The 12,430-nt window shown below is 34.8% G+C and overlaps 1 protein-coding gene across 1 annotated transcript; it reads right to left on the reverse strand.

Annotated features, from left to right (window-relative positions):
- Positions 1 to 39: 39 nt before the first annotated feature.
- On the reverse strand, positions 40 to 4,172 carry LOC113727129 (serine carboxypeptidase-like 51). The gene is made up of 14 exons (XM_027251133.2): positions 3,905 to 4,172; positions 3,701 to 3,795; positions 3,499 to 3,606; positions 3,123 to 3,363; positions 2,991 to 3,034; positions 2,801 to 2,868; positions 2,604 to 2,709; positions 2,284 to 2,489; positions 2,124 to 2,193; positions 1,832 to 1,882; positions 1,512 to 1,564; positions 1,285 to 1,417; positions 633 to 706; positions 40 to 264 (listed from the first exon to the last, which is right to left on the reverse strand). Exons 1-14 carry the CDS (start codon positions 4,155 to 4,157, stop codon positions 210 to 212), a joined length of 1,557 nt encoding a protein of 518 aa, XP_027106934.2. The 5' UTR covers positions 4,158 to 4,172; the 3' UTR covers positions 40 to 209.
- Between the last annotated feature and the right edge of the window lie 8,258 nt (positions 4,173 to 12,430).

Below are 12,430 nucleotides of genomic sequence, written 5' to 3' on the forward strand. Positions count from 1 at the left end.
ATCTTTTTTATTTTGTATTGAATATATTAGTTCATGGTCTGCAAATAATATGGCTGAAGTATAATAATGGTTAAGACTGACAAATGTATGCTCAAATGAAGAGTACACATAATATATGATCAACCAACAGCATACCATACCCAATTATATATGGTAGAGTCGAGAGTGGAATAATATGTGGAGTACTTCTTATGCACAAACAAGTCAAGTCATGTAATTCGAAGGCCCATTTCCCGGCCGAATGCGCATCCCCCCGCAATTTGTCTGCACAATTTATTTTGCAAAATGTAAAATAAACTAGTATAAAATCTAACCCAAAAAATAAAAATAAAAAAAAAAGTAAAATAAACTGTTCAATGTTATGACCAGAGTCATTCAACGTGAAATGGTACGCGTTGATCAGATGCAAAATCATGTCATAAATCGAAAGCTGGGAGCAATGACAAGATGGACGAAGATAAAATCGAAATAATTTCTTTCTTTTTCACAATGAATATAGACATTATTGCTCTTCTTCTTCTTCTTTGGGGTTATTTTTTTTTTTATTTTTTTTGCCCTTTTTCTATGTTGTGTATGTGTTCTGTCAATGGTCGAAGGGATTTGAAAAACTGGGAAAGTATAAAAGTCTCTACTTCGAAGAAGCAACGGGTGATTGCGTGATGTTTCCTATCATCGATAATGCTACACAAGGCTGCTCAGCAGGTACCTGCAAAACAATACAACCAGGGAAACATATTATTATTATTAAAGATTTCAGGACATATAACTAAGAAGAAAATTTTCTTCTAACTCTTAACAAAATACCTATGAAGTTTCTACCAAAGAAATTTTTGAAACTCTGATGCTACATTGTCGGCCAGCCAATAATGGCAGTAAATGCTGGTCATATCATTTCAAGAACTCTCTCACACATCAAGTTTGTGTGGTTAATCAACTATGAAAAATTTAAATTTGAAATTTAACTTTTGCACACATATCATGAATCAAACGGTGATAGTGTATATAAGATTTACTCTGATCTATATATCATAACTTTACTTATTCACTTCCTTCATAAAACAAACCAAAAAATATATATATATATATAAGGAAGAAAAATTAAGAGAAAGAGTTATAGTTTGCCCTTTTTTTGGGGGGTTGGGGGGGGGGGGGTTTAGGTATGAAGAGATACGGTACTAATATTATTATAGCGATTCAAGTCAATAGTGTGAGTTGTCAAGACTCATAATTTTATAACAGAGACAAAAGTTAGCAATAAATATGAGAATAGACAGTTTGACTTACAAAGTGGCCAGCTTTAAGAATCCAGTAGAAATGTAGATTTCTGTATGACTTGGTGAAACCCTTTGTGCTCTTTTCACCTCCACAATACAGAGGCGTTCTATCCGTGTTCAAGAAATTTGTGATCCCATCCCACCTGTGAAGACAACATAGAGAATTACTGATCAGAATGAAAACCCTTTTATTTTTTTTTGGGGGGGGAGGAGTTATGAGTTATGACTTCTTCTTACTTGAGCTTTTCAACCCATGCGTTGGTTCCCTTGGTTGCGCAGATGAGATCAAGCTACAAGCAAACAACAAAATAGTTGTAATACCTTCAATTGGACTACTTACCTTAAAAAAAAAAAAAAAAAAAGAGAAATGGACCAAGTTAAATGGTACTACTAGCATAGATGATCATAACACATCCCTGATCAAGACTCTAGTGTTTCTTATTCTATTGCCACTGTTGCATAATTCAATTGCAGTCAATAAATCACTCTTCCGCAAATATCTTTTGCTTGGACTGAAGGTATGCACTTCTTTTGTTTAAATCTGATAGGAATCTTACCTGTCCATTGTAGATAGATACATTCACCCCTTTTGCTAAGAGTTCATCCACCTGCAAAATACGGTTGAACAAATAAAAGTAAAATCAATAAATATAAGTGACAATATTGGTCCTATCCTGTCTCAGTTGGGATGCCAAAGGATGCTCTGCTTAGATTGGAAGGTAAGTACAATAATTAAGAAAGCAACAACTCATTTGTAAACTGTTCAGACAAAATATCAGCAGATCATCCTGAATTTATTGACCATCTTTTGTCCCGGAAAAGAAAAAAAAAAACAATCTGATTTAGTACCTCACTGATCCGTGGACTCATGAAATCACCTTGCAGTGCTGCAAAAACCTGATTGGACTGCTCTCCCCACCTGTTAAAACCCTTTTACAACGTTAATGACAATCCAGTGCTGGAGCTCGGAGGGAATGTGTGAAGATTTTCGAATGATCAGAAAACTCACGTGAGATTTTGTGGTATGATCTTTAACTTCTTTTTAATCGGACCATTCATCAACTTATCAAGATCAGCTTCACCTCCAGGAGTGGACCTCAAGGTCTGAAGGTACCTTGAGTACCTTTTTAGAGAAATTTCCTGTTTTAGTTCTACTGATGCAGCTGTCAATGATAAAGGGTCCTCGTCTGAATCCAAGAGGAAATTGTAGAAATCCTGAATGTGATAGATAATCAATCAACTTAGACAGGCATAAAAGTACAAATCTTTTTCTGATTGACTCTGAACTTGATTAAACTATGGAAACATTTACAACACACAGTCCCATACCACATTGTTACTATAGTGGGAAATCAAGCCTTCCAATGCGCTCCATGTGTCTGTAGCCTCTGACATCTTACCAGCTGCAATTTGCTGTTTGATTTGAAGAGCCAAACTGCATCATGAAATAGGCCTATTAGACAACTGAAAATTCTTCTAGCTCGATCCTGTTAAACAGTTCTAGCTGATAAAAGTATATGAAGGACCTGTCTGATTTTTGCAAACCATTGTTGTCAAGCCTCGAGACATCTTTCAAGAGAGGACCCCAAGAAGACTGCACGTTGATCACAGAGCTTGGTCAGCCGTTTTTAACTTCTTAAACAAGCAAAATTGAGGGATCAGGAGATGAATGTAGAACTGAAACATGGTCAGTTACAGATTACTGAAACTGCTTACAGTGAAGTCTTCAGGTGAGATCCAGCTATCGCCCAATGCAACTCCTATATGAAAAGGGTAACAACTCAGAACTTTAGGATTGTTGAGAAAAGAAGTACTCCTCAGTTCCAAGTATAGAGAAGCAATAATCACCTCCAAGATTTAGCTTTAACTTTCCAGCCTGAATAGCATTTAAAGCAGATAAAGCTAGAGTAACAGCAAATTTGCCACCATAAGACTCTGCTACAATATACAGAGGACTCTTTTGGAGGGTCTCATTCTTATTGAATACTTCAATCAACAATGTAGTTCCATCAGTTGCAGCCTCGACATCAGTCTTCACAAATAATGTTGTGTCTTCCACAAAGCTGTATCCTGTCCCAACTGGATGGTCCTATAGACATTGTATTCGCGAAGACAAAATCAGATAAGAATGTAAAACAAATCCCTCCAGAAAAATCCCATTAAATTTGTAAAGCAGCAATAGCACTCGTGATAATTTACGGACATTATACTTCCTAGTACGTACCACAAACAGGAGATCAGCTTTCTGCAACCATGTTGAGTTTCTCGGCTTCAGGAACTCATCTAGAGGCCCAACCTCTTGAAAGTTACCAATTCCAACTCCTGAAGCGCCCTTGAGTTCGCAAGATAGAGATAATTGTATCAGAAAAACGAAAAGCAGTGAAGATTGAAACTGGAGAGCATCCCACAAGTATTTTGATACTCACAGGACCACCCTGTAACCAAAGAATTATTGGCCAAGGCTTTTGTGGATCTTCAATCCTGTTTGGGCTTCTGTAGTACCACCAGAACATGTGAGCCTCTGAAAGAAACACAAGAATTCAAGATCAGCATTCTGAGATAAATCCAAATAATTCAGCACTACTAAATATCTGAATTGGGATGAAGATTGATGCTGGGATTTAGCTTACTTGGCCTGACTTGAACATAGCCCCACGCTTCGGATCCATCTTGAGTTCTAACTGCGCTGACTTCTCCCTCATGAAACAGTAGAACCAGAAGAAGAGAAACAACAACGTGGGACTTTTTCATATCAATCAGACACAAAAAAGAGAGAGAACCAATCCCCACAAAATCAGGCTGTGAAAAGTTTTTATGTGCAGAGATTGATGAAAGCTGAAGGACTAAAGATAGTCTGATTATATGTGCAAAAAGAATGACCATATATATGTTGTACCAGTCGCTATCTGCAACAGAAACAACTAAAATAGTGGCAACAGCTAAACAAAGGGACCCAATAAATTTGACATCACAGATCAATCTTCAAGATGAACGATTAGGGAAACTATTTGTTTAGAGCATCTGTCAACTGTCAATTCACAGGGTGAATAGATAAAAATAGGTTAATTTACAAGTCACTGAAGCTTGCAAGACATGCCAATCTAGGACCACCATTGGCCCATGTCATGCTGCAAGTCAATAATTGGATGCTCCAGTAACAAAACCTTCCCCATGTGAGATTAATTAAAACATGGGGTAATATTCCAAATTTGCAAAGATTACTTTATGTAAAAGGTAGGTGAATCTTATATATATATATTAAACTGGGTAATTTATGGATTATTAAAAGGTAGTATTTGTTGTTAATGATTTTTCTACTCGTTCGTTGAGACACATAAATCTCATTCGCACTATCATGGACACAAAACTAACAATTATTACTCCCTCTTACATTCATTTATATGCTTTTCCAATCTAATAGATATCTAAATATATCTTAACAAGTACTCAATGAACATTCTTTAATTATGCAATTAGTGTGCAAAAGGGCTAAGCGCAGTGTTACACATACTACTAATAGCTACCAGAAGGACATACCATGTCTCCAAAAACTGGCACATATCTATCATACCCAATTGATTTGATCCAAAGCAACAAGCCCAATTGCATTCAGAGTAATTAATCGATTGCCAAATTAATCGATCGAGATTAGGTTAAGTTTACGTATAAAGTGCATTAATGCAGAGATCTTTAATATTTCACTGCACAATTGCTGTTTCTAAATGGATTGTCATACAAAAATTAATAATTTATTTTCCTAAGGAAGCACAAAGAGTCAAGTTATCTTATAATTTGATTGGAATGAATTATAATCTTTATGAGTGTTTTCCACTCAAGATCAAGCCGAAAATCACTGATTGGACCACTCGTTTTTCAGTTTTCATCATTTGGTGTGGTGAATTCAACATCAGAACACACGCGCAAACCAAACTTGAATTAAATATTTCTGAATTCATTGGACTCCTCAATCAATCATACGCGCCAAACGAAGACGATTAAAAGAAGAAGAAAATCCAAATCGACTGCTCCTTGAAGACCACTTTTGCAGGATCATCAAAGCGGTTCGACTATGAAGTCAACTGAATGCAAGCTGCTATTCGAGCACCTAAATATGATACGCTTCATGTTTTAATGCTGTTAATATCATTTATGTCCCATTTGTGTTAGTATAAACTTTTGTTCATGGTTGTCAATCACCACTGTAATAAATTAGTATAATTCGAATTTGAATTTGAAATTTAAATTTTGCATATGTGTCGTGCGTCCAACCATAATAATGTATATACTGTCAGTGTATATAAAATTTACTCTAAACATTGTTGGTGTAAATTAGTTTTTGTCTACTTTGAAAATTTAATTTGTGAACATCAACTCAGTCTGAAATGTTTTTAATCTTGGGAAAATTGCATTAAACCAAAATTAACTCAACAAAATTTAATTGTCCATTCCCTCCGAAACCAAAAAATGCATATTTTTTTTTTATGTGGGTCATTTTTGTCGTGCTCCTACATGTCCTCCTTTGAAATCGGGTTAATTACTCGGTGCTATATACAAAGTAATAAAATGTTTACCTTTGCTTGGCTATGTAATTCTTAAGCAAAATTAATCCAAAAGTAGAGAAAACTAAAGCATGCACGAGAACCCATTTATTGCTCAGTGAAGAGTTCAAAGTACGGAATTAATTTGTTTTTTCTATATTACGCTTTTTCCAACAAAAAAAAAAAAAAAAAAAAAACTTACAGCTCTAACTTTTTTGTTACTTAAAATGTTTTCAACCAGTATGTATTTCTTAATCAAGGACAGAATTAATCTTGCTACTCTTTTTTCTTAATTAATTTACTCTTGAAAAACTTTTGTATATTAATTACCACAACATATGCTGTAATTTGTAAATGAACTATTCATAAACCTGGTCTGATCTCTTTCTCCCAAAGAATAACAACATGGAATACAACAACAATAGGAGAGAATATATGGATTCTTCGTTTCTCTCTCTCTTTCCCCCTTCCACTTGTCCTCTTAGTTTCATTGTCAAATAGCTTTCCATACTTTTTTTTTTCTGTTCTAAATAATGATCATGCTGTTGGCCCCCCACCCCCCCCCCCCCCTTTTTTTCTGGCTTCCTTCATCTTTTAGTACTTCTATTATTTTGGGAAACGTGCTAAATAGGTTGTCAACAGAAGTTCCACAGCTAACGTATACCACTCTTTGGACAACATGGAATTTCTGGATTTATGATGTCCCATGCTGCTGTTTCCTGCTTTTCTTGCCTCCATAATATGCTATATAGAGTCGATCCCACTATCATAAATTGATTGAATTGGCAATAACGGATTTTTTCCTTTCAAAAGATTGCGTATTCATGTAAATGACCTATGGTGCGAGAAATATGTTTTGACTTATTTATGATAGTGGCCGAAATCGAATCCACTCAAATTCGAGTCTTGCAGGAAAAAAAAAAAAAAACTTGATAACTTTTTGAATAAGTCCATCACAACAATGCTATATATTACTCTGATCAAATAATAGAGAGTGAAATTATTGTTGTGACGGTTTGTGATGACAACATGATTATGATTTTAGTTTTCTATTTTTTATCCTAAATAGAAAAAGACGGTTCTTCTACATATTTTAACTTTTGACAATCTTTAGTATTTTCTGAGAAAGAATAATGAAAGAGGAGTGTGGGAATATTAATCTTCGTGATAATTTTAGAAACCTCCTTTGAGGTTTCTGATAATTTTATCTAGTACTTTTGGGGTTTTCAATATTATACTTACTTCCCTTGATCCTATAAAATGACCAAAATGATCTTAACATATTAATATTTTTCATGCAATTAAACAATCTATTTCTAATTTTGCACATATTAATACATTTCACATAATTAGACATTTAATCGAAACAAAAACAACTTTCAAACATGGAATAATCAATTGTGTCCTAAACATAATTCTAACACATTGCAAATCAATTTTAGCTTTACTTAGAGGATTTGGAGATGAATAGAAGAAGATGTAAGCTAAAAATTTTAAAAGGATAGAGCTAGTGTTAGTACTCTAACAGTTGAGGGATAGGATGTTATATTAATAATGTAGTTGGTGAAATGTTTTGAGCTTAACGGTGCTGATTTTTTTTTTTCGGTTGAGGTGATGATGGTAGTAATTTGAGATGTGAGAACATGAAAGATTTAAAATAGTAAATATATGGTTGAAAATGAGTTTGAGATTTTGTGTATGTTCTAAATTTTTTAAAGAATTTTATAAGAAGGTAAAATAAGCTTCATAATTTCATGAGGGCACTTTCTGTTATTCATTCATAATTTTGATTATTGAATAGTTTTTGTTACCAAAATGGTAAACTAAGGAAGATATGTATAATTCCTTAAGTGAAATTGTTAAAAATCTCAAGGGAGGTTCTAAAATTAAACCCTAATCTTGTCATTCTTTTGATGTTTTTTGTGCAATGCACTGCCTGACACCTTGGGCTTTAGCCCGAACTTTCATAGAAGTGCAAAACCTAATTGGGTGCAGAAAGAAGATGAGGAAACTCCATAATGAGTAATGATTGACGTCAAAACAAACTATTTCTACTTTCTTTGTCATGTTAACTGTACCGGAGCTTAAAAATGGGCTTCTTTCAATAGGCCCAAGATAAAATTTTGCAAAATGTACGTTGGTGACAGGTCATTTTCTGAGTCAAACGACGCCCCAAGATCAACCTTGGTGCTTCCTCAACTAATAGTTTTTTTTCCGAAAAGTTCTATTCATTCTGGCGTGGAGCGTGGAATGTGGGCAGCCTATATTTCTTAGTTTTAATAGAATTCCTTATGAGCGTTGCTTTGTCGTTAAGAGTAGGCAAAGCTGTTCCTTGTCTTTGCATTCTACCTCATCATGTCACGTCGTTCTATCTCATTGTCGTATCACATCCTGCAAGATTTGAAAATCATCCCTATGTCTAAAAGAGAAAAGAGAATGGGAGGGAACCTACAATCTGAGCCACATAATGTGTATGTGCCCTTAAATCAGGTTAGGTTCCTCTCCTCTTAGGCTTTATTGGCCCAAAAAAATTAAAAAATAAAAATAAAAAAGTTCAAAGACAAATAGAAGGATTAATCTTTTACTCTTTCTGTCCCACTTTGATAGTCTTGTTTTCCTTTTTCGTCTGTTCCAAATTGTAATCCACTTTCCATTTGAAGAATATAGTTATCTTTTAATTTCTCTAAAATACCCTTATTCAATGTAAATTGTTATTAGTATAAACTACCCTATTTAATGTAGATTGTTTATTGACCATCAATTCAAGTTCTCATAAACCATCAATTCAAGTTTCTATGAATAATTAATACTCTCTCCGTCGATAGTTTTGTTTTCCTTTTTCGTCTGTCCCAAATTGTAGTCCACTTTCCAATTGAAAAATGTAGTTGTATTTTAATTTTTCTAAAATACCATTATTCAATGTAAGTTATTGTTACTATAAACCTACCCCATTTAATGAGAGTTGATTCTTTTTTTACCATCAATTCTAGTTCCCACAAAGTTGTATTCTAATTAATGTGAAGGTATTTTAGGAAAATGGCTATCTAAATTGATTGTTCCAACAAAATTAACTACTTTTTCTTAAACTGTGTGAAAAAAAAAATCCGAACTATCAAAGTGGGACGGAGGGAGTACAGAGTTGTACTTTATATAATGTAAGGGTATTTTAGGAAAATAGTAACTTAAATTTGTTTTTCCAACAAAATTAACTACTTTTTCTTAAACTGTATGAAAGAAAAACTAGGATTATCAAAATGGGACAGAAGGAGTATATACTAACGGACAACGATTAGTTTTAAATGAATGATAACTATGAAAAATTTGAATTTAAAATTCAATTTTTGCACATGTATCATAGATAGAACGGTCATAGTGGATACACTATGAGTACTCCATATAAAATTTACACAAATAGAAAACAATTTGTGAAAGCATTATGCATGAAAAATTTGTAGCAAATGATTTGAATAGCCTTGTAGCGATGATACGAACAAATAAATTTCACAACACAAATGTTTTTTATGAGATTCAATCAAAATGAGGTAGTGCTAACTTAGATCGACTCCCATAATTATGAACAAACTGTTTCCAACAATTAATTACATATTGATACCAAAGAAAACCGTTATCCGGTAATTCAGATCAATCCTTACTAGGCTGCCTGAAACGTCTCCAGCAAAGGAAGGTTGATACCCCATATCCTTCCGTATAACTACCAACAACCCAAGGATTTATATATATTTATATGGATCCGTGCAAGCAGTGCCGAATTAATTGATGGGACCTGGTAGCAGGGTATATTAGGTTAGATCAGGTGACTATCCCAAGGGGGGTTAGCATTGTTGGAGGTATCAATCTCAAAGGCTATCTATCTAAAAAATGTGCACGAAACAGCTGCAATTGCTAGTTAAGTCCGAAAACTGCAGCAAGGAAAATGATGGCAGCCTGGTGAGCTAACAACCGAACGTGGAATGTGGGGAGGAAAGTATGGTGGCTGCTAGCCCAAATAAAAGTCTTCAAATTCCTTTGTCCACATCAGACTTGGGATTTTCATTATACTCCAATTTCAAAACGGTATCCAATGCAGCTTTTTTTGTATTGCAATAACAATACAGACAAGTGTGAGAGAGATATGACTATGACAGGTGAAATGAGTGAGAGAGAGAGAGAGAGAAGATAAGGGTACATACAAACCAGACCAACGCTGCTACAGTTCCCGTGTGACCCGGAGGAGCCGAGGAGGAGGAGCAGGACTGCAGGGGCAGGAGAGCGCAAGGCGCCACAAGCCCGGACAAGGGGCCTGGACAACCGTTTCAGGCAGTTCACGGTCTGGATAAGGCCTCAAAAATTTGAGCTGCTCAGATCACGTCTTGTAACTTGATTTTCATGTTGTGTGTGACCCACAAAAATGTTGTTATAATGTTACTCGCTGTTGTTTTATTGTTACACCTTGTACGGATGATATTACACTATGTACAAATGATTTTACACCTTTCGGAGCGGTTGTTCTGACGCTCCAGCCCCACAGCCCGGTTTAATGTCAAGCAGGAGTGCACATCAAAGTCATTATATTGATATTAGTGATTCGTTAATTATCGAAAAGACCAACGGGGTTTGGATTGGAAGATGGCTTTCCACCACGTGCACTTCTCTTTCTCCCTTCAAATCATTCATTCTTCGACCACGTATTGATCGATTATTTGTATTGTTTTGTTTTCAAGTGTGAATTATTTTTGCGTAATAGACATGTAATTGCACATTTTTTGTGCCTTAGTTGAAGAAAGGTTACGTACACTGAATTGAGATGGAGGAACTATATATATATATATATATATTTTTTTTTTTTTTTTCTTGTTGTCTTGCTTAGAAATTGCATATACACGGTACAATTTAAGAAAGAGAGCGAGTTTCGTGCTAATTACTGTGAAATTATTTAGCTCGCAATATATCTGCCTTGTTTGAACTATCATTTTTTTCAAAAAAAAAATTTATATTTTTTATGAATATGTTTTTTAATCATTTTTTTTATTTTACACGTATCAAATTGCTATAGTATTTTTTCTTTTTGCAAAAATTTCAAAAAATAACGATCCAAATGAATTTCACACTTTTAATGCATTTTCCTATATTATAAGCATGGAAACTCGTGCCACGAGCACAAATGAGTTTTTTTTTTTGGGGTACGACGTCATCCTTTTGTCTAAAAGGATTTCCATAACAACGAGTGTCCTCGCACCGGTAATTAAGCTGCAATTTGACGTGGTTTCGGAATTCCCTAAAGTAAAGTGGGTGATATAATAATATTCATTGGATGCAGTCAAAGTAAAAACCAAATGAAGGCAGATTAGGATGTAAGGTCAATAATGTCCAGATGTGCTTTTTGGCGAGCATTAAATACTATTAATCAAGGGTTTCCAAGGAGGTTTATCATTTACTAACTATTTGGATACTTCTACTCCTTGGACTTATCAAATTTTTTTTTTTAATTATCATAGTCAACCAGCAAGGAAATTGAACCTGAGATAATCCCATCATCTAGAAACGTCTTTAATTAGCTACCTAATTAACCTATGCAAATATAGTCAACATATCGACTTTCAAAGTCTGGAACGTATTGTACACACTATATGGTGGCCTAAAAGGGTTTTTCTTGTAAAATTTACCCCAGTGTTTCTTTCCACTACAAAGGAAACAATTACCAAAAAAAAAACTAAGAATGGTGTAAAAAAAAAAAATTTTTTTTAATTACTGGTGAAAAACAAAGAAGAACGACCACTATAAATATGTTTACCTTGGTACCTCTGGTAATTGTTTTATGTCGTCATATTGAGAGCGATCCATAACGTTATCTTCTTACATCGAATTATAGAAGGGAACAATAACTCGAATCGGCGTAGAGCAAATTGTGTCGACGAAGAAAACCAAAGAATCCAACAGAAGAAAAGAAAGGAAGGGATCGAAGACAACATACTCAAACGTACATGTCTCCTCTTTCTTCTCCACATATGTGACGCTTCTTTCCCTCTTCCTTCATATTTCTCCTTCACTTCTTCGGTCCCAAACAAAGCCGCGCCTAAATATTCTCGAACTATACATGTCCGAAGCTCATGCTGTAGAGGAAAGTTCGTCAAAGAATTTGAGCGAAGAAGATGAGAAGAAGCCAAAGAAGTCGGGGACCAATCATGAAGAAGATCAGTGTAAAACGCCTGTATCTCAAGACCAAAAAATCCCAGCTCCTCAAACCTGCCCACCAGCACCGAAGAAACCAAAAAGAAGAGGGATTTCACGTAAGAGGAAATTGTCCAAGTTGCAGTTCTTTGAAAAAACTGGACAAGAAGAGGTAGAATCCTTTTTCCAATCTTCTTCCTCTGAGATGTCTTCTACTACTAGTAGCCATGTTGCACCGGAAACCGCCACAGAAACTCAAACTACAAGTAGTAAGAATAAGAAGAGACGCAAAAGTTCATGAATTCCCTCCCTCGTGGGTTTTTGATTTCCTGTAAATTTATTAGGATAAAATTTGTATGCTCAATAGAGAGAAAAAAAAAAATCTTTGTATCATTAATTTGTCATGGTCATAGATATAAATGCTAGAACAACGGTGATCCATAAGTTCTC

This window comes from Coffea arabica, chromosome 1c (assembly GCF_036785885.1).
Source record: "Coffea arabica cultivar ET-39 chromosome 1c, Coffea Arabica ET-39 HiFi, whole genome shotgun sequence".
In the NCBI taxonomy this organism is placed as follows: domain Eukaryota; kingdom Viridiplantae; phylum Streptophyta; class Magnoliopsida; order Gentianales; family Rubiaceae; genus Coffea; species Coffea arabica.

Coding starts and splice junctions, on each gene's coding strand:
- LOC113727129 (XM_027251133.2), bottom strand. CDS start 4,157: ATGGTCATTCTTTTTGCACATATAATCAGACTATCTTTAGTCCTTCAG. Junction 3,364..3,498: donor AAGCTGATCTCCTGTTTGTG/GTACGTACTAGG, acceptor CAATGTCTATAG/GACCATCCAGTTGGGACAGG. Junction 3,035..3,122: donor GTTAAAGCTAAATCTTGGAG/GTGATTATTGCT, acceptor CTTTTCATATAG/GAGTTGCATTGGGCGATAGC.